General features: G+C 42.9%; 1 protein-coding gene across 19 annotated transcripts in view; it reads right to left on the bottom strand.

Moving 5' to 3' along the window:
• cadpsa (Ca2+-dependent activator protein for secretion a) overlaps nucleotides 1-19945 on the bottom strand; it is an 86313-nt gene that overhangs the window by 63561 nt on the left and 2807 nt on the right. For all 19 annotated transcript variants that reach the window (XM_078092329.1, XM_078092331.1, XM_078092334.1 and 16 more), the window contains exons 2-3: nucleotides 10772-10885; nucleotides 9193-9525 (exon numbers count right to left, since the gene is read on the bottom strand). In XM_078092329.1, the coding sequence (XP_077948455.1) occupies nucleotides 9193-9525; nucleotides 10772-10885 (447 nt within the window). The remainder of the gene's footprint in view (nucleotides 1-9192; nucleotides 9526-10771; nucleotides 10886-19945) is intronic.

Below are 19945 nucleotides of genomic sequence, written 5' to 3'. Positions count from 1 at the left end.
AGATTCAATTTGACCTCTAAGCTGGTGTTTATATCGTCCCAATCTTGTCAGTGTTAAATCAACAAAGTGTTAACAAGTTAACTCGGTATACGTGTCAAAAATAAATGTGTTGAAAACATTACAGGTCATTTAGCTGACGCGTTTATCCAAAGCGACTGACATTGCATTTTTAACCCACGGTTTTTACATTTTAGCTTGGGGAGCAATTAGGGGTTTAGGCGTCTTGCTCAGGGACACTGTAACATGGAGCAGCCGGGGTTTGAACCACCCACCTCGTGGTTCCCGGCTCTCCCTCTCTGCTCCACGCGCCACAGTACGTAGAGTTAAACCGATCACCAGGAGGTGTGACACTGTACAGTCACATTCCAAACCAAATTAAAGAGTTCATTCAACTCTACTAAGTGTCGCAAACAAATCGGATCTGAATAATGACTCCGGCTCTTTCGTACAATTGACTCTGTAAGAGTTGAATCAACTCTTTGCAGTGTGATTTCAACTCATATGATTGATATGATATGATTGGTGATTTCAGCCTTCATATGAAACGTCTTGGGAGTCCCGATTACTTTGTTCTTATTTTTCATTCAAAGCAAAACCTTACAACAGACCAGAAACAAATATTTACTCAATACCCTGTCAATCAAGCAACTGCCACCATTATATTGGGGGGGGGGGGTGCTTTTATTGTATTTTCTACTTATCATCAGATCACAACCAAGGTATTTAGGGCGACCTTAGAACAAGTGTACACCTTCGTCTTTTATTGAACCTTATTGAAAGAAAGGTTCTAAAAGAAGACAAGGGATCAAGGTAACAGGCGTTGTGAGGGGGTGAGAGGGTGAGGAGCAGCGTGGAGGAGTTATTATTCACCGGGGCGAAGGGGCCAGATGCAAAGGCTTCACTGAGGGGGCTGAAGGAGGGACAATTATCCCCTGAGGACACGAACCACAGGCTCAATGGGGACAAAGAGAGGAGCATCATTGAAACAATATCGCTGCATACAAATCATTTCCAGTTTAGTGTCCATGTTGTCCTGCTGTCAGGTCTGACTGTGGACGCAGCAGCAGGTCGCCGGTGCACGTACGAGGATCCTCAGCGCAGTGAGTCAGACAGCGCAGCCGGAATTGGGAGTTTGAATGCTGTGTTGGACATTGTTATACAGACTCTTAATGGATCTCTTCTGGCCGTCTAAACATCCGTACAGCGTTATCTTCATGTATCTATGGCGTCTGTTGTGTGTATGTCTACGTTTCTGCGGCTGTTGTTTGATTAAGGAGAAAAGAAGGAGAAGCAGGAGCTTCAGTTAAGGACCCAGAACGACTCACTGACCCAAACACTGTCCCGATCGGCACCACGGGGACGCGGTGGATGGACGGTACCTGTACGACCACTCAAAGCTCTTTGACACTCGAATGTTTCACCCATTCACACACTGATGACAGGAGCTACCCTGTTCACGCTATTACCACACCGTGGTCACAGTGACAGGCAAAGTTTTCATTAATACATATTATCCATTGGTTCAGCTGTTGAACGATAAGAGGATGAAGAAAAACAACCTTGGCCGTCGCTTGGAAGAAGGAATGTTAAAGTCTGACGTTTTGTCGCCACCCTCTTGCCATAAATATGGACGTTTCTGCAAACAACTGGATCGGAATTATGTTCTATAAATACTTTTCCTATCAGCTTTGTATCAACACAGAAACTCCTACAATACCAGAAGTTCAGGTTTCAGGTTTCACGGGAGCCTGGAATCGAACATCTGCTTGAAGGACGACGTGCGCTGAGGCAATAAATGAAGACAGAGAGAGACTGAAGCATCGGCCTGCACCGTGCAAGGCGTAACCGAGAATATTTAGAGATCTCCAATATCAGATCAAGAACACGACCACTTCCTCATCCTTCCTTCCACAGCCCCCCTTCCTCTCTCCTAAATCCTCTGCTTCCTCCTGTGGTGGCGTCGATATCTCTTCTGGGGGGATTAACAAGCCCACGTCCCTGATACTGATCACAGAAAAGCAATCACTTGCCGTTTCATTCAGATGAGAGGGGGGATGGGGGGGGGTATGAGCGGAGGCCTCTGTGTACAGTTGCCATGGTGACCACATACAAGAGTATAAAGGGCACTGGGGAGTGTTTACACGTTGTGTGTCTGTGCTCATGTGTGTACAGCCGTCCGTACACCCGGGACGCAGTTTGAGGTAAATGTTAATCGTTGGTACACAATTCATATCCGTCTCACACACAAACAAACACTATTGAAATGGACTTCAAAGTGGACCAGGACAGCAGCAGCAGCAGCAGCTCTTTGATGGCGGCAGATCATTTGCACAGACAGAAAAAAAAAAACACCCTCCACTTCCAAAGTGTAACAAAACGCAGTGGAAGATTGTAACGGCGGGTTCACAGGTTCTTCTGTCACTCAGAGCAATGAGAAATGCTGCTGGGAAATGGAAGACAAAAGGGCAAAGCATTTGCAACTGCATCCTGACTCTAAATGTAATTTAACATACGTTGAGTCAGCCATGTTTCCTCATCAGACCTGCTGCACAGCATCTGTAAACACAGTGGCTGCCCCTTTATTAGAAAAAAGCTATTTCCGCTGCCTAGATTAGAACTGCCCTTGATTTGCACCTGGGTCGAATTAATGAATGTTTAAATACTTTGTTGGATGAAGGAGGGACGATAATGCTTCTAAACATGAAAGTGAATAAATATGACATAATAGAAGGTTTTTTTTTAACCTAACGGCCAAGATTTAATTTGTTATGGCTTTAAAAGGATGTGATCGACCAACCGAATGGTGGCGCTGGAGGAAAAGTTGTTGGAAGGGGATGTGAACATCTGTACAAATGTCGTGCCAATGTATCTTGGTTGAGAAGATTCACTCAAATCTCAAACGTCACAGTTGTGCTGGAAGAACGACTGCCAGAAGGTCACCAGAGTTCATCATCAAGAAGCTATAAATGGTAGTAGAGGTTGAGCTTACTCGACTTTGGTTCATTCATTTAACCCTGTGAAGCTTAACATGAGAAATAATAGTGTTTATCGGACCTTTAGTTAAATCACATTAAAAAAATCTTTGTATTACATTTGACACAAAAGGCAAATTGGTCATTTTATTGTTGTTTTTTTCATTCATTTTAGGAACAATAACAAATGATATTCATTGTTTTTGACACATTTGGAACATTTCAGTTGGTTCGGTTATGTTTGTTTGCATCTTCCCCTAAGGCAAGACAAGGCAATTTTATTTGTGTAGCACATTTCAACAAAAAGACAATTTAAGTGCTTCACATAAAACCATTAAAAACATCCGAACATTAAGCGAGGAGATTTAAAAAAACGTTAAGAACATTGATTGAAACATAAAAGAAGAGCAGTGATTAAAAAGACGACATTAAAACTTTAAGGACTTGCAGTTTAGTTTAAGAGTACCAAACTTCTGTAAAGAAGAAATGGTGAACTAAAGGCATCAGCCAACAGAAAGGTCTTTAATCTGGATTTAAAGGAGCTGAGGACTCAGCAGACCTGCAGCCTTCTGGGTGCTTTGTTCCAGATATGTGGAGCAGAAAAACCGAAGGGAAACGTGAGTGACGTGTTCCGCTTACGGATAGAGACACGTAAACACACGGTTACAGGAGTCGAGTCCACTGAAGTTAAGTGCATGGACACGTTTTTCAAAATCCTGTTAAGACAAAAGTCCTCTTGATACATTCTTCAGGTGACAGCCGGCAGATTTTGTGACTTTCTTGATATGGTTCAGATATTGATATTGGAGATTTCAGTCTTGGTTTGTGGTTTTTAACATCAGCGATTGAACTGCTTCATGTCACTTCAATTGTCATCAACAACTAACGCTGCGAACATTTGGACCAATGTACATGTTTTCCATATAAAAGTAAATGACTGTTTAGGTTTACATTGATTATATACCTTATGTACCTGCTCTACTATACTGGATACCACTGTTTTTCAACTGGATTTTACCGTAAGATAAGGAACAACATTTTCTATAATTATAAGTTGCTTCAATACAGCGAATGTTCATATTGAACTATTAGAAACAATATAAATGTTATTTTTACTGTAACTTTGTGAAAATGAACCCGTCGCTTTGCCCAGGCTGCCATTTTGGAAATGGCATTTGAATGCGATGCAGCCACACCTCCACCAGGAGGCAGCAGACATGGACAGGATGGAATGCAACAGGTTTTTCAGGAAATAATTGCTAATGTCAATCACGCGGAGGAACATGAGAGAAAACAGCGGTAAAAGGTTAAAGAGTAGTTTTGTTTAATTAATTGTGTCGAATCTGGATTTTTCTAGCGAACATCTCACTGAAACATTCCTAATGTATCAAATTCAACGGCGTATCCTTCACCGTCTCTGGGTTCATTTAGACACAGTGCGAGCACAGCAGTGGACATAGCAGACACGGCCAGGAGCCAGAATACGGGAGATAAACACACAGGAAACTAATCGGACAGCGAGACACAAGAGGGCCGCCTGAAAGCTTGTAGTAACACGGGGGAACAGAGTCAGGCTGAGCAGACTTACACGACACAGCGGATCCCAGAAACACACAAGGAAGTCAAACAATCACACAAGAGGCAAGAAGACCGAAAATAAAACGGAAAACAAGCGAAACTGAACTGTTAGACCCCCATCAGAGTGTTTCTGTGAAGGGAAGTAACTCTAGAACTCACCCTTTAATTGATCATTAAATTCATTGTTGGTTATTTCTATACATCGATCACAGCTGGAGTGTATCAGCACTCAACATGCTTTCTGCTTTGCTGGTGGAGTCTGGCTGCTCTGACTCCACCACCAATGACTAAAACCCATCTGATGAAAGGAGAAAACACCCACTCTGTTTTCCCCTCATTCCACATCCGCTGTAGTGGCCTCCAATTAAATTGGTCTCCGGCTGCAGCCGTCATTATGGCCAAAGGCTCATTCATCAAAAGAGATGTACCTGGCTTTCTGACCCTGCTTCTCCTTATATCATGTGTGCACTTTGTTGGACAACAATCTTCTCATCTGCTGCTGCAGCGTGTTCACTGTCCCATTTGAAGTAATGCTTCAACCAGCAGGGCTCACAGACAGAGTCCCATTGCAGCTGCAGATGTGACCGTGTAACCGTGCATCAGGGCGAGGCTATCGGCCGGAGCCAAAGTCAAGACATGAGCTCGTGTGGCGATGGATGGTTCAACATCCCCCTGGAGGGATTTCCAAGCTCAATATGAGGATTAAAGGATTACATCGTATGATATTGCTCTGGATTTGAAACATGTTCGACATGTTTGTGCGGACGCTGCAACTGATCACATCACCTTTTTATTCAGCATGCCATCTGTCTGCACCTACATAGCAGGCAACGATTTCTTTTTCGGTTTGAAATCTGTGCCATTCCCATCCTGGTAGCCATATGCTTTGTGTGACATTAGCTATTTAACTGTGGCTGGGTACTGTTGGGTTTTAATTAGCAGTTATTAGCCGTAGAGTGCAGCGCCTGCACCATGAAGCCAATATTTACTCCCCACACTGATAGCTGGAAACTGCTCATTTAGTCGAAATGTCTTTGTTTGCTGTAATAGCCTGGACCTCCCTTCCTGTCTGCCTCCTTCTAATCACCACCACCACCCCTGTTTAAACAGTTCAACTCTCTAATCCCCCTCTTGTTCCATTTTACACTCCTCCAAGACCCCAATCCTAATTTTCCAGCGTCGTTCCTCTCTCCGTCTCGTTCTTCTATTCTGCGAGAGTTTTCCTTTCTCTTACGTTCCAAAGGATTAGAGGGCATCATTTGACCTTTATACTGAGTCCTCACACGGCGATTATTACCTACTAACTAAAACAACAACTTCTTTGTCCTCTCATTTTGGACTAAGAACCGATGAGATGCTACAGTGACTCACTTCTCCGAGAATTGATTTGAGTGGTTTACAGTATTGGTCAAATAAACATAAATACTATCTTTTTGTCTGCAGTTGTGCAGTAAACGATGCCCTGATTTTTTGGAGCAACATCTGAACCAAAACCAGTTTAATTCACCTCAATTACAAAAGCGCAAGAGGAATCTTTGAGCACACAAACATATGTTTGAACAAGCTGGGGGAGCTGATGTTGATGATCTGGGACGTCAGCATTGAGCACCGTGATACGAGTGGGGAGATCTCAGGACTACCTGCTGTACGTTAGAACCCAATGGCCCAGACAACTGGAGCCACGCTGGACATTAACTGCTCCTTTCAGCTGTATTGCAATGTTAGAGTAGATATATCACACATGTTGTCGTGTCATATCATGTGTAAATGACGGGACATTCTACAACTCATCCTTCCAAATTACAAATAAAAGACAAACAACAGCATTCCAGGCAAATACGGACACTGCTCAGGTGGCGGCTGGATGGAGAGAAAAGGCGTTTCACGCAGTCATATGTATCATTAATGGAAATAGCATGAACTAAAATGATAACGTATTTGGGATAGAAGAGTAGCATCATGAATGCAGAGTAACAGCCAATAAGACCCCCTATTATCCCTCCCCCCATGTCTCCATTCAGAGCTGTATTCGAAAAAGACAGCAACCGATTTCTCAGCTTGCAGCTCATTAATTCAGAGTGGTTACTCCAGAAATGGCAATTGTCCATGACGCGGGCAGATTAGAAAAAAAGCTTCCAATTTGGGCTTCAGTCTGTCATGGAAAGAGCTTTTTAGGATTCATGAGAAAGCGTACGGGATGACCAGAAAGTAACAAATTCTACCGCCGTCCACAAAAATACTCCATGATAAAATGATTCATTTATAAAGTTGTTCATTAGTGTTCACAGCGTCATGATCTGAACATTGTTTCAATTAATGTTGTTAACTGTTTTTAAATCTCCTCGCTTTATGTTCTTAATGGTTTTATGTAAAGGACTTTGAATTGCCTTGTTGTTGAAATGTGCTATAAAAATAAAAACGCCTTGCCTTCGAAACTGGTGGTGGTGTTTTGTTTGATGATATTAAAGTTGTCTGAGTTTATTCACTTAACTGACGAGTTTATTATTAATTTACTTAAATATACATACACTTTGAAGAATTTCCATCAGTTACGACATCCTAGAAGTTAGTTTGATAAAAGCAGGATTAAATGAAGGTGTTACTATGCAGTTAGGTTGTACGCAATGTGACCTATTGGGAAGGGAACCATGCTATATAGACTCTACTCTTGCTGCTTCTGCAGCTTCTGGAATGCTTATTCCTTGAAAACCAAATCCAAATAATGTGTATCGATAGTAACAGCCAACACTCAAACAGAAGCTGGCATTCAAGGATTAAGCGTGTTTGTAATCCTAAAATGAAAGCAGGTATTTAAGCCTTTGGTTTTCCTGCCAGATTTCCTGTGTTTCTTTCCTCCCACAAGCTTTTCAGTTTGTGCCTCCGAACATTTCACACATTCCTGTGTGTAATATTAGTTTTTCTAAATTTGTTGCTGATGGTATTTTTACCACAAAATGTGTTGTTTCTTCAGAGATCATCTTGTTCATCAAATATGAGTCTCTCTAAGAACAAGATTTTTTAAATAAACTAAATTACAAGTGTATTTTCTATGAATGTAAATTGTTTTAATTCATGCACACATAAAACACCATGGATTACTTGGACAAAGCAAAGGGTAGTTTTCATTGCTTTTCACTCAATTTGGGGCAATTTCAATTATCTTCTTGAAGGTGGTGGAAGTAAGTATTAATAATCAGTTCTTCAGTCTTCTCTTGTGGTCTGCGTATCACTTTAAGCGGATTTTCTGTCCGTGAACACTCTTCAGACAGTTTTCAAACTGCTCTGTTTGTCCAATCACCTGCGTCCCCTCAGTGCATTTAAACCATGTGTATCTCTTGTCTTGCTTTGTTTGTCAGTTCGGACGTTCCTGTGATCTTCATCCTGTGCATTTTGTAGCTTAGTTCAAACTTCTGTTTGAAAGATGGGTTTGGGTTTGAGTCTTGTTGAAACCCTGACAGTGTTCTCTGCTGTGCTGTGTGCACGGGGTTGGAAACCGGGAGTGTGTTTTAGTGCGTGTGTGATTTAGCACCCACGCTGGGTAGTTGAAGGGCATCCCCCTGCGGCTAGTTTGGAATTCAAGCAGTACAAGGCAAGATAAAAGGATAAGACATAGACATATTATTATCACATCAATCTGCCTTTACAAGCCTGGATCTCTGCCCTCTTATTATCATTAAGCTCTACATTTATAGGTAACTCATTTTCTATTCATGCAATACCTGGCGCTTGACTAATGGATGGTCTATGTATAGCAGCCTGTCTTATTGTTCCTCCGCTGTGCTCAGGCCATTCTGCATAAGAACAAATATTAACAGTCTAAACAGCAATAATGGGTGTATGACAGATCACGTCTACGGTGGCCCTCAAGCATACACTGCAAACCACAAGGCAGTGGTCAGTCTACCGCTGTGCAGTTACCTTAAATAAAGTAATTTTACAGTAACATACTGGGAAATCACTGAAATATTCTGCCATACGCAGTGTGAAGTCACAGCTTATTGCTATTTTTAGCACAATAACTTACTGTGAAAACAATGCAGTTAGAGGTCAGTCATTTTGTGTGAATTCATAGTCAAATAACTAATACTGTGGTTCCTGTAGAGTTTTGTCAAGGATTATGTTTCTTTAAAAAACAGCACTAATTTAGGTCAAATCAGTGTCTTAGGTGAAAACGTATGGACGGAAGGAAGGACGGAATCAGCCTTTGGGCAGTTTTCTCAAAATGCTGAATTGTCCAAAAGTTTTGACTGCACAAAGAACAAGTTCCATGACAGAGCAAAGAATAAACGCCTCATTTGATGAACCCAAACCAGTTGCAGTACATTAAGCTCTATATTAGATTCTTGTGCGGTTTAAACGTACTTGCCAAGCAATCATGAGTCTAAAAGGAACCGTCTTAAAGCTGCATTCTCTCGTATGTCCACCAGGGGGCGGCTCCTCTGGTTGTATAAAAGTCTATGAGAAAATTACTTGACTTATCTTTTATTTTTCTTTCCCTCAGTAAATATTGTAAACATTTAGTGTTAAATACCCCATAAAGCAGGGGATACTTTAGGGCATGGCTACCTTGTCAATAACAAACAAAAAGTTAAAGAATGTATGAATATATGAAATGTTGAACACCATACTATTGAGGACTAACCTGGCAGGCATTATAGAGGAGCTGGTGTTCAAACTTCTTGATGCCCAGGATCTGCTGGAACATCTCGTACAGCTGGTCCTTGCTGAGGATGAGCTCGGAGGCGGCACTGGCCGTCATTCTCTGCTGGTGCTTCCTGGGGTCTTCTTCTCCTCGGTAGATGGTGTCGAATTTGGCGATCCAGGAGCTCAGCACCGTCTCTTTACTCAGGCCGTCAATCTCGGGCAGACTGCGTACTCGCTTCTCTATGTGCTTCTTAAAAACCTCCCGGGAATCGCTGGCCGAGCAACCGCCGCTCTGCACCATCCGGGACACACGGTCACTTTTCAGGAAGATCTGCAATCAAATAGCGGAATGACAGATTGGTTGTTTTATCCAAAAGATTACTAGTCTACAAATGATTTGTTTGGTAGGAAATTACTGCCAGTGAGGCCAGTGGATTCTTCACGATTACAAGGACACCACTTTCTATTTGTTCTGTCACTTTCATTTAGGAAATGTTTCTGAAAACCACAATTTTTTTTTCTCCAGTGGCCCACATTGTATTGAGATATTCTAAAGATCTAAAAACTAAAGTATTAAAACGATGTACACTGCTGATAGCCATTCTGTATGTTAGCCTCTTTTATTCATTTCCTTTCTACCAATTAAAAGAATCGAGGAAGGTCTTCAATCACAACATTTCTTTGAAGGCCGTAGCTCGTGATTGTCGGGTGGTTAGTTCCAGTCACCTGCTGTCGGGCTCCTCGTACCCTTTGTTTCCTATTTTTAGCTGTTTCTCTCGTCTCCTTTCGCTTTGCCTGCGTCGGTTTGAGCCTCGAGCTGAAGCCAGTCTGGGACCTTTTTGGTTTTAATTGAATTGGATGACCTGTGCCTCCAGCTTCACTCGTTAAATATCAGGCTATTCTTATTTGGCTTGCTTGTGCAACCACCTTACATGATAAGAAAGGGCCAGTCAATGTATGGACACCTCCAGCCCAACAGACCCTTCTGTTCAACCCAACGGATCCAATCTCCACCACTATTACTATTTACCCCATTCTTAAAAGATGGAGGACTACTGAGATGTACAGGTACAAGTCAGCACAGATAGATACCTTGAAGAAACTTAACAAAATCTTTGAATAGATAATCTCTGACGGGTTCCATTGATAAACAAGATATTTCTATTTCTATCATATATGTGCTTTACTCCTCCACTGGTAAATGGGCCGGGATTCTAAGTTGTAAATGAACAGTTTAACCCAGACTGTGCAGTGATGATTCTAGCTCATCTGTCATCCTATTTTATTTCCCTTTTCTATTCTTGGTGAATCCGGTCCGCTGAATCCGGGTGGTATGGGAGCACATTAGTAAGACAGCGTGTGCAAGCTCTGCATCATTTATCAGACACATTATCTCCCCTGAGGTTTGGACAATGTTCTCCACGTTATTAGTGTTCCTGCTTGGACAAATTCACTTTAAATACCTTTCAAGGGAATTAGGCTACTTAGCAGGGTTAAAAAAAAGACTATATGAAATATTCTTTTTAGTATACTGGTGACAGAATGAAACATTCATGCAACAGGTAGTACAGACTCGCCTCGTAGTAGCTCTGGACAGCGTTGATGAAGGCTTCATCAGCAACAATCTGTGTTTCTCCGTTGAGGAACGCCTGAAAACGCTCTTTGACGGTCTGCAGATGCTGCTTACTGATCTGAAAAAGAAGTAACAGGAGCCAGAGAGGATGTAAGATGTGGAACTTAAAAACTCAACAACTATGCATAGATGATGTTATCTGTAAAAATGGACTCAAAAGCTATTGCAGTGGTTTTCAATCTTAAACATTGACCCGTGAATGAATCCTTTTAATGTCTAATAATCTGAGCGTACAAAGCACCGCCTGAAAGGACATAAAACAGTTTCCCGAGAATCATTGCACACCAAAAGAACCGTAAACCGAAACTACCATAACATTTGACGAAATCCAATTTTACAGTGCTGTGAGCTTTTATTTTGAATTATTTGGTTTGGAGCTGCGGTGTCCAAAGTGGTCGGCGGACTTTGTGTCTTTATCCCATTGCTATTCTACTGGTGTTCTTCCCAGTTACCATCTACACTACCCAAAGACAAAGTGGCGGTCATACATGTGTTATGATTGAAGTGATCCAATAAACATTACAATATGCAGAACTGAATCCTCCTTCAGCAAATGTAATTACAGTTCCATCAAAAAACCAATGAGAGCCTCCCTCCCTGCGAGCAGACTGGCCGGTCTCTGTCCGCAGCCCTGGTAACCGTTACCATGGACACTGCAGCAGGATGAGATTAGAGCCTCCATGATGGGGGTTAAAGGTCACAGTTCAGATTTACCACAGTTATGCCAGTTGTGTACCAACGTATATCCATAACATATCGGTTGTGGGTCAGCGTAAAGTCTCACTCGATTGAAGAACTAAAAGACGTCATATTTATACGCTAGCAGTTTTATTCATTTTCAGACAGCCAGTAACATGATTTAGTCGGCTTAGACTTAAACTTTTTACACTCCGCCATTCATCTTAAAGTTCCCCAACAGGGTTTAAAGGATAAACCTCCCACGTCTTTTATTCTGAGAGACCAGCCTAATTATTCCCTGTTCAAATTGGACTACCAGGAAAACGCCAACATAAGTCATTTTTCATGTTCCTGGGAAGGACAGTTTTTAAAACATTTTAAAGTTATGAGTTGTTTGGGTGGAGCTACATGTTAAAATGAGGTCCACTACAAGCCACAAGCGAGTGTGTGAAAGAAGGGTCTCTCCCTGTCAGTCAAGACTGTGTATCACCGTGTGTGTGTGTGTGTGTGTGTGTGTGTGTGTGTGTGTGTGTGTGTGTGTGTGTGTGTGTGTGTGTGTGTGTGTCGGTGTGTGTGTGTGTGTGTGTCGGTGTGTGTGTGTGTGTGTGTGTGTGTCGGTGTGTGTGTGTCGGTGTGTGTGTGTCGGTGTGTCTTGGGATGTAACAATGATTCAAAGATCATCATTAAAATGCCACCAATGCAATGTGAGAAAATTGATACTGAGCTTCATCTTTAGGAATCAGCCTGTATTTTGACATGTCCATCCCCCTCCTTTCTATAAAGCCCAGTAATACAATTGCCAAATCCTATTTGAGTTGCTTTTATTGAGCTATTGTCAAAGTAAATTGATATGTTGTGTTTTGTATCCATGGTGAACCCTTGAATGGAATCGAATTGGAATCTTTTCATGGGAGACTTTGTGATATAAACAAATCAAAAATCGTATTGTTTTCCAAAGAATCAATATAATATGGTATTGTTGTTTATTTATTAATATCGTGGGTACTGGGTATCTGAGAGGTATATTCAGACAATGGGTAGAAGGTTAGTAGGTATGCTACAGACCAATGCAAGTGTAACGGTAACATATAATGAGGCCATGATGTTTTAGAAGGACCCGTTCTGGCCTTGGATGTTTTTTGGCCTCTGCCCCAAAAATGGCATAGTAGCATAATGAGAAGTGTAATAACTGTAACTGCTTTGTCTATCTGGACTTTTTGTCAGGATAAAGGGGAACCCCTATGAGTGTTCCTATGAGAATCCGATTTTGAGAACCCCTGGTACGTTATTACTACTCATGATATTTATCATCCTTATATGATCGGGCCTAATACTGACTTCCTCTGCAGCGTTGCCATTGCACAACGTTGGTAATAGAATAGAAAAAGTGATCCTGATGACTGTAATGTAAAGTAATGTAAAGGCTGCTCATATAACCTGAGATTTACACATGTTTTATTGTCATTTAAATGATGATTAAGGCAAAGTATAATGACACACACACATGTTGTATGGAGATGCTCTTTGACCATTAATGATTTCCCCTTAGGTTTTCTGCTCTTTCCTAAAGATATCGTTCCCCTCCAGTTGTGCATGTGAAGAGCCATCTGTTCTCACCACTGCTACTCCAGGGACGAGAAGACAGAGAAAGAAGAGTGAGAGCAATGACAGGAGCATCACAGGGAGGGGGAGAAGAGGGACACCAAAGGGAGAGGAGGGATGGGACGGAAGGGGAAGGGGAAATATTAATATAGATAGGAAAGATGAGATAACTTGTCGCAGCTCGACAAATACCAGTCCAGTGGTGAGCTTTGAGAATGTGGAGTGAGGGCCAAGCATGTAAATGTTTATTAGACAGAAGGAAAAACTGCCAAATATGATATATTTATATAATGGCATATGTTCCTCTGCCTTAAGATTACAAAATTACTATTATTAGCAAAAAGTACATGGTTCAACAAATTTAAATTTAAAATGACCTGAAAATGTTCTTCTCTCAGCCTGAAATATGTCTCATCCAGTATCCCTGCCGGTGATGGATGTCTTCCAAAAGCACATGAAATAAGACAAAGATCAGAAGAAGACCATCTCTTGCTCCATTTCTAAGGCTTTTGCAGTAATGCGCTGCTGGTTGCTAGGCGACGGGAGCGGCAAAGGAAAAGTCGGTGATGCGAAACAGGAAATCCCCTGTCAGACCGTCTCATTTCAGAGACCGTTCTGTTCAGCTTCTGCGGCCTTCAAAGGCCGCGGCCCACGTAGCCCATGAAAGGCAGAGGATGCAGGATCAGGACACGAGAACTCACCGCGTGAACCGTTTTTAATAAGAGGCTAACTTGTTTCCTTCTTCCAAACTTGACTTTTGCACACAGAAAGACATACGGACGTACGGATGGACACCAGTGCATTGTGTCAGCAGAGTCCTGGTGTGAGTGCAGGAAGGCTGGATGTGGCTCACACTCTTGTCTGACAGCGGTCGGCATTCCAGGTCTTATTCGGTTTATCAGATTTTGACTTTTCCAATATCGCAGTGTGATAGTTATCTGTCAAATGAATATATTTTGCTTGGACGGAGACGCAACAAAAAACAGGTGTTCTGACAAATGGGATGTGCGCGTGTGTCGTGAGTTCCAGAGGCCACGGCCGTAGTTTCACGTGCTCTTACGGAGGCAGAGCAGATGGGTACGTCCTATCCGGAGGTTCATCTAGTGGGATACTGGTCCATGTGTTCGGACACCAGCAGCACAGGTGAGCTGCAGAGGATGAGCCGCTGTCCGCTCGCTTCAAACAACGCGCTGGCGAGTTTATTGACTGCGTGTTGATTTGCTGTTCAGGCTCAGGCTACACAACGTGACGTCAAGGATCCTTCGAAGGTCACACTCCTTTCTCCCTCTTCCAAAAGGGAACAAGCTGGAGGTCCGTGGTGATGACGTAACATCAGATAGACGGTTAATCCCAGATTACACACAGGCCAACAAAGGATTGAGAAAGTGTTCATCGGGGCGCGACACTCACACACAGGATTTGCACATGAATGCAGGGTGGCAGCCAATGCTTTCCAGCTCTCACACACACACACACACACACACACACACACACACACCTTGCCTCATGCTGTGGCCTTATGCCGAATAAAGAAGGGAAAGTATGCTTTAACTCTTTTGTTCAGAATTCAATACCAACACTTGTCCTGAACCTCACAGCGATGGCACGGTGTTTAACATTGAAAGGGATCCTGTATGAAGACAGCTTCACAAAAAGCCGCCCACTCGCTACTGGCACACGGATCCGCAAAATTTGAATTATGACCAACTTCCTGACTTGCCAACAAACTATTAGTGCCAAAGATACTGTACTTCACCCATTCCCTGGCTTTAATGTTCTGTGATACGTTTCTTGGGCTGTGTAATACTTATGTGGAGCATTCCATTAGATGAATTTCACTAATCTAGCATTGGAAGAACACAGATAAGTCCTGGGGGAAAAAAAGCTTGGAGACCTTCATCTGGGTCTGTTAGTCCTCTGAAACCAGGCATGTTGTGGATCAGTGGCTTATGGGCCTGTAGATGGCTGGGCGGCTTGTTGTGCTGACGCAAACCTTTCGGTGTGCCAAGCGTGTAGAAGAACTACAAAGGCTGATGCAAATGACTCCAAAGTGCCATGTCCCCTTTTTGGAGATACAAACATGGCTGACCTCTGTGTGTATCTGTGAATGGATCATTCTACAGAAACGATCCCCCCAAATGCTGCACACTGAGCATGTTGAAGTGTGAGAACAGATTGCATTCGGTGACATCCTACATGCATGTATATATGTAAATATCATACATGTTACAGAATGTGCAGGCAACGTGTGAATGGGAGGAGGTGGTATGGCCCTGCGCTCTGTGGGGAATGTTCCGGTGGGCTGCCTGAAAGGACTCATGCTAATTGCCCCGTGGCCCTGCACACCGCGCTGATGAGGATCATATTAGAGTCTGGATCGGTACGATGACTCAGCCACAGCCTAATTACACCTTCTAAAAGTGGACGTGTCACAAGACCTCGGCGCACTGTAGCCCGTGTACGTTCATGCTGCGCGTGTGTGTGTGTGTGTTTAACCGCGTGGGTTTGTGTTGGTGTTTGAACACAACTGACAAGGCTTTTATCATAATAAGCGGTGTACGTGCTGTCCTCTTGAATTATGCAGACCCCATTGATCTGTTTCTACAACACACACACACACACACACACACAAATGTGCTGCCTACCTTTGATGGCATAATTCAAAAAGGTTTTCCTATATTAACACTGATCTGAACGCAGAGAAAACTGGTTAGTTTTTGGTAAATGTTTATTCAGTGACACATAGAGGTGACATGGGTGTTGTTTCTGCTGTATTTTAGCGGCCTGCGTGACTGGACAGAAACAAACATCAGACGATGGATGTTTTTTCAATAAATAATCAAAAGTCATCTTGAACCTTTTTAAAACCTGACGCTCATATTACCCAGAGTGCAACTGGGCCACCGACCGGGTGAAGACTGAGTTGAGCCATAACTGCCCCCCCCCCCCCAGAGATAGCATTTCTCTAGAGATGTTTACTTGATCAATTAAGAACTAGTATTCCTACTCTGGCTACTTACAAGGTTATAATTTGTTTTGTTGATTTATTATCACTTTCAATAAACTGATAGTAAATGACCACATGCTTTTGGTTGGGGCTTCCATCAGGGGTATGAAGGGGTTCAATCAAATGAGCGGCTGTTCATCCGACCGAGCAGCGGGGTCGAATTCAGCTGCGGACCTCAGATGATTTGGAATATGTCCATATTGTGATTTACCAACACTTCTTGTTGCATGCCGCTGTGCCATGAGGCACAAACAAGTCTGTGTTTCACTAGGATTCTCTCACAGAACCCGAAGGATTATTTCAGAGTACAGTATGATTGAAAGTTACATAACACAGGCAAGTGACATGACAACGCCTGTATTGACTCTGTCCCATTATGACAAATCACACGAGAAGCCCAGATAATACCACGCTGACCCACTAATCGCGCTTCTGCTTAATGATGGACTCCTCTTCATTCTGGCTCTGCAGCCAGAGCCCTCTGACTAACACCATCTTACATTATCATGTTGTTTTTTGTTTGTCTCTGTCTGTGGTTTTATGTTATTAGTTATTTAGTGTTTTCTGTTTGCTCAGCTGTTTCCTTGTTTCATGTTAATCTCTTATGTTTATTGTAATTTGCCCCACATGTGGCATTTTTCTGCTTGTTTGGTGTTGCCTACCTGGTTAAGAACACCAGCCCTCGATTGGTGTGCCTTTGGTCTATGCTGTTTTTATCGCCCCTTGTTTTGGATGTTCCGAAAAATGAGGAGAAGATCTGGTCTGTTCTGCTTTGGTTGAAAGGAGTGATGAAATGTGTTGTATTGATCTTGAGACCAGGGGCCTCCCTGTTGCTCTAGTTTTGAATCTGTCCTTTGTATGTGATTGATTGATTGATGCCTTAAATTACAATGCCAAAGGTCATACACATCGACCTCACTCTTGTTCTGAAGGTGCTCACGAAAAAACAACCGTTTGAAAATGGCTTTGTTGGATGGAAACATGCTAAAATCTCTATCTGGTGTATTTAAGAACCAAAATTATGTAATGAATGTATGAACTTGAAGCCATCAGGACAGCAAGAACCCATAAAAGCTCATCAAATGTGCTGTCAGCAAAATATATAAAACAATAATGATATAGATTATTGGGCAAAGGTTGTTGGCAGGTATGAAAAATTGTGTAAACTAAGAATGCTTCACAACAGGATCCATTCCTCAGGTCCAATTGCACACAGTCTGGAGGAACTCGGCTGGTACACTGTTCCAAACATCTTGGAGACCCACGAGACCCAAACACCCACGGATCCTCTGTGGGTGAATCCTTCATGTCCCTTCATGTAATCCCAGACAGACTAGATGATGTTGAGATCAGGGCTCTGTGGGGGCCATACCATCACTTCCAGGACGCTGGAGATAGTTCTTAAGGACATTTGGGGTTGTTGTCCTGCTGCAGAATAAATTTGGTGGTAATCAAACGCCTCCTTGATGGCATTGCATGATGGATAAATATTTCTTCTTCCCCCCGGTTCCTATGTTTTGGTCGTTGGTTGAGATGCTTGGCCTTGTTTCCATGTCGGAAGTTTGGCTTTTTGGCGCCAACTTTTCCATGAAGACAACCTCACGTCAGACTTCTTCAGACAGTACATGGATGTCTCTGGATCCCACTGGTTTCTGCCAGTTCTGAACTGATGGCACTGCTGGGCATTTCAAAAGAGCTGGAACAAAACATCTTGCTTTGGAATCTTTGTCGAGGAGACACCAGGCTGATGCACTTACAACTACCTTGTGACATGAACTGGCTTCCTCAACCTCACCTTGGTAGCAGAGTCTGGTCAACCTGCTGATCTTACTTTTTTTTTCCAGTTTCTCTCCAGTATCCCAAAGAAGGTCTCCAGCACACATCCGTCACAGTGAGAAGGAAAGCTCCACCAGTCAGTGTTGGCTCTCAGCAGTTCACATTCTGAAGAGTCCAAAACAAGAACACTAGACGGGACTAGACACTAGACTTCAAAGCAGCAACAAATGTCTTCATAAGACAGGTCTAAACATGAAGGAAACCTTTCAAACAAGGGACAGCCATGGCGTTTATCTCTTGTCAGCCCACAGCATCTTAAGCCCGGTGCAGTACCACCCACTTCCCAGCTGACTGGCAAATGTGTTTCAAGTAGGCGTATGAGCTCCAATGTCTGATCTGAACAGGGTATGTCAAATGACCTTCTAATTCTCTGCCAACCTGTGCGTCTCCTCTCTAGCACACGGACTCGTTGTGTAACTGGGTCTGAGCCGTGACGCCATTTGTGTGCCTTTTACTCCGTCTCTGCACTCAGAGCAGTTGTTTGACTCGTTTGATTTTGCCCAATCATCTTCTCTTCTTTTCTTAAATCCAGATCACTCTGTTTACTTTTTTTTCTAGGGATGAATCTTGAGATGAGGAATGAAAGCTTCTGGTGTTTGTATCGTTCGTTTTACCGAACGTTTTGTACACATACTCGTAAGCTTTTCCAACGACTAATCCTAGCAAGTTTGGTGCTGGAGGCAAATGATAATCTACAATGATGGAGCAGATGTCGTGGCCCCTCCTCTCCTGGCAGGGGCGGTTCCTCCTGCAGGTAGAGGAGGGTCGTTGGTGATTGGAGCCACCTGGGCTCAGGGTATTTAAACTGCCTCACTAACCATGTTCTCTCTCTCTCTGCTGCTCCAGGTATGATCCTGTTTTGTTTGTTCCTTTGTAGTTTTACTTAGTTTCCACTCAGTCATTTTTACACACACAGATTCACGCATCCCTGCACTTTACATACACCTTACATTATGACGTTTTCACGCCTCATTCCTTTTTCTTTGTTTAGAGTTAATAGTTTTTGGATAACAATAAAGAAAACCTTTTTTATTGGCCTGTACCTGTTGTTCGTGTCCTCTCATTTTTGCCACAGGCTATGAGCCGGCCTGTGACAACTTGTACACCCATCAATCGAAGCTAGACACTAACAAAGAAACAGCATAAAGCCCGTTCCACCCTGATTAAGGAGATAACCGTAAGATTTCTCTCAGACAAATCTTCCCAGAGTTACAACACCAAACATCCCATTCGATCGGTTTAGGGAGGTCAGCGCGGGATTTGGGAAGCCGAGCGTCACAGTGGAACGTCATCCTTCGCTCTACGTGTTCTGGCTTCCCAGGGAACGGCGCTCTTCTCCACATGCGGATACTCGGATCCAATAGGCGCTGATGTTTAAAACAAGGGGTTAAACTGAAACTGCCTGCCTGAGTTCTCAGAAAATTCAGATTTCAATACACGAGTTTCTGTGCCATGAGGCCTGTACAAACGCCTCTCTGGATTTGTGCTTTTTTTTTTTTTTGTTCATTTTTATACCCTGAATATAACGTGGGTAAGGAAACACATGCTGAAATAAATAATGGATCAATAAGCAAACAAGTGCTTCTGTTACGTCTGATTGTGGTTGCTGAATCCCATCTTCACTAGATTATATGCATTGTGCAAACCAGGGAATTCATTACAACCAACATACGTGACTTATGTGAATGACTAAGTTATATACCTATAGTGGCTGATGGAGGTCTACTGACCTGCTGCTACTGACAAGTCTCTCAGTATAGACCCAGAACTCATTGAATCGCGATTCTCGTACAGTTTTGTCTTAAGTCATCATAATTCTACTTCCATCATGTGTTATGTGAAGCACGACAGTGGCTGGCTTCTTAGCGAAAACTTTTCCCTCTGATGATGATCAAACGACTTGTTGTGCAAACTACTGGTGCCGTCGGAGCCTCGTCCTGTCTTTTGATACCGGCACAGACCACAGGGGGCCTGAGCAACAGTAGAAAAACAGAC

This window comes from Gasterosteus aculeatus, chromosome 17 (genome assembly GCF_964276395.1).
Source record: "Gasterosteus aculeatus chromosome 17, fGasAcu3.hap1.1, whole genome shotgun sequence".
NCBI classification, from domain to species: Eukaryota; Metazoa; Chordata; class Actinopteri; order Perciformes; family Gasterosteidae; genus Gasterosteus; species Gasterosteus aculeatus.
Note: the sequence above shows the minus strand (reverse complement) of the source record. Positions and strands in the feature narration are given on the sequence as shown.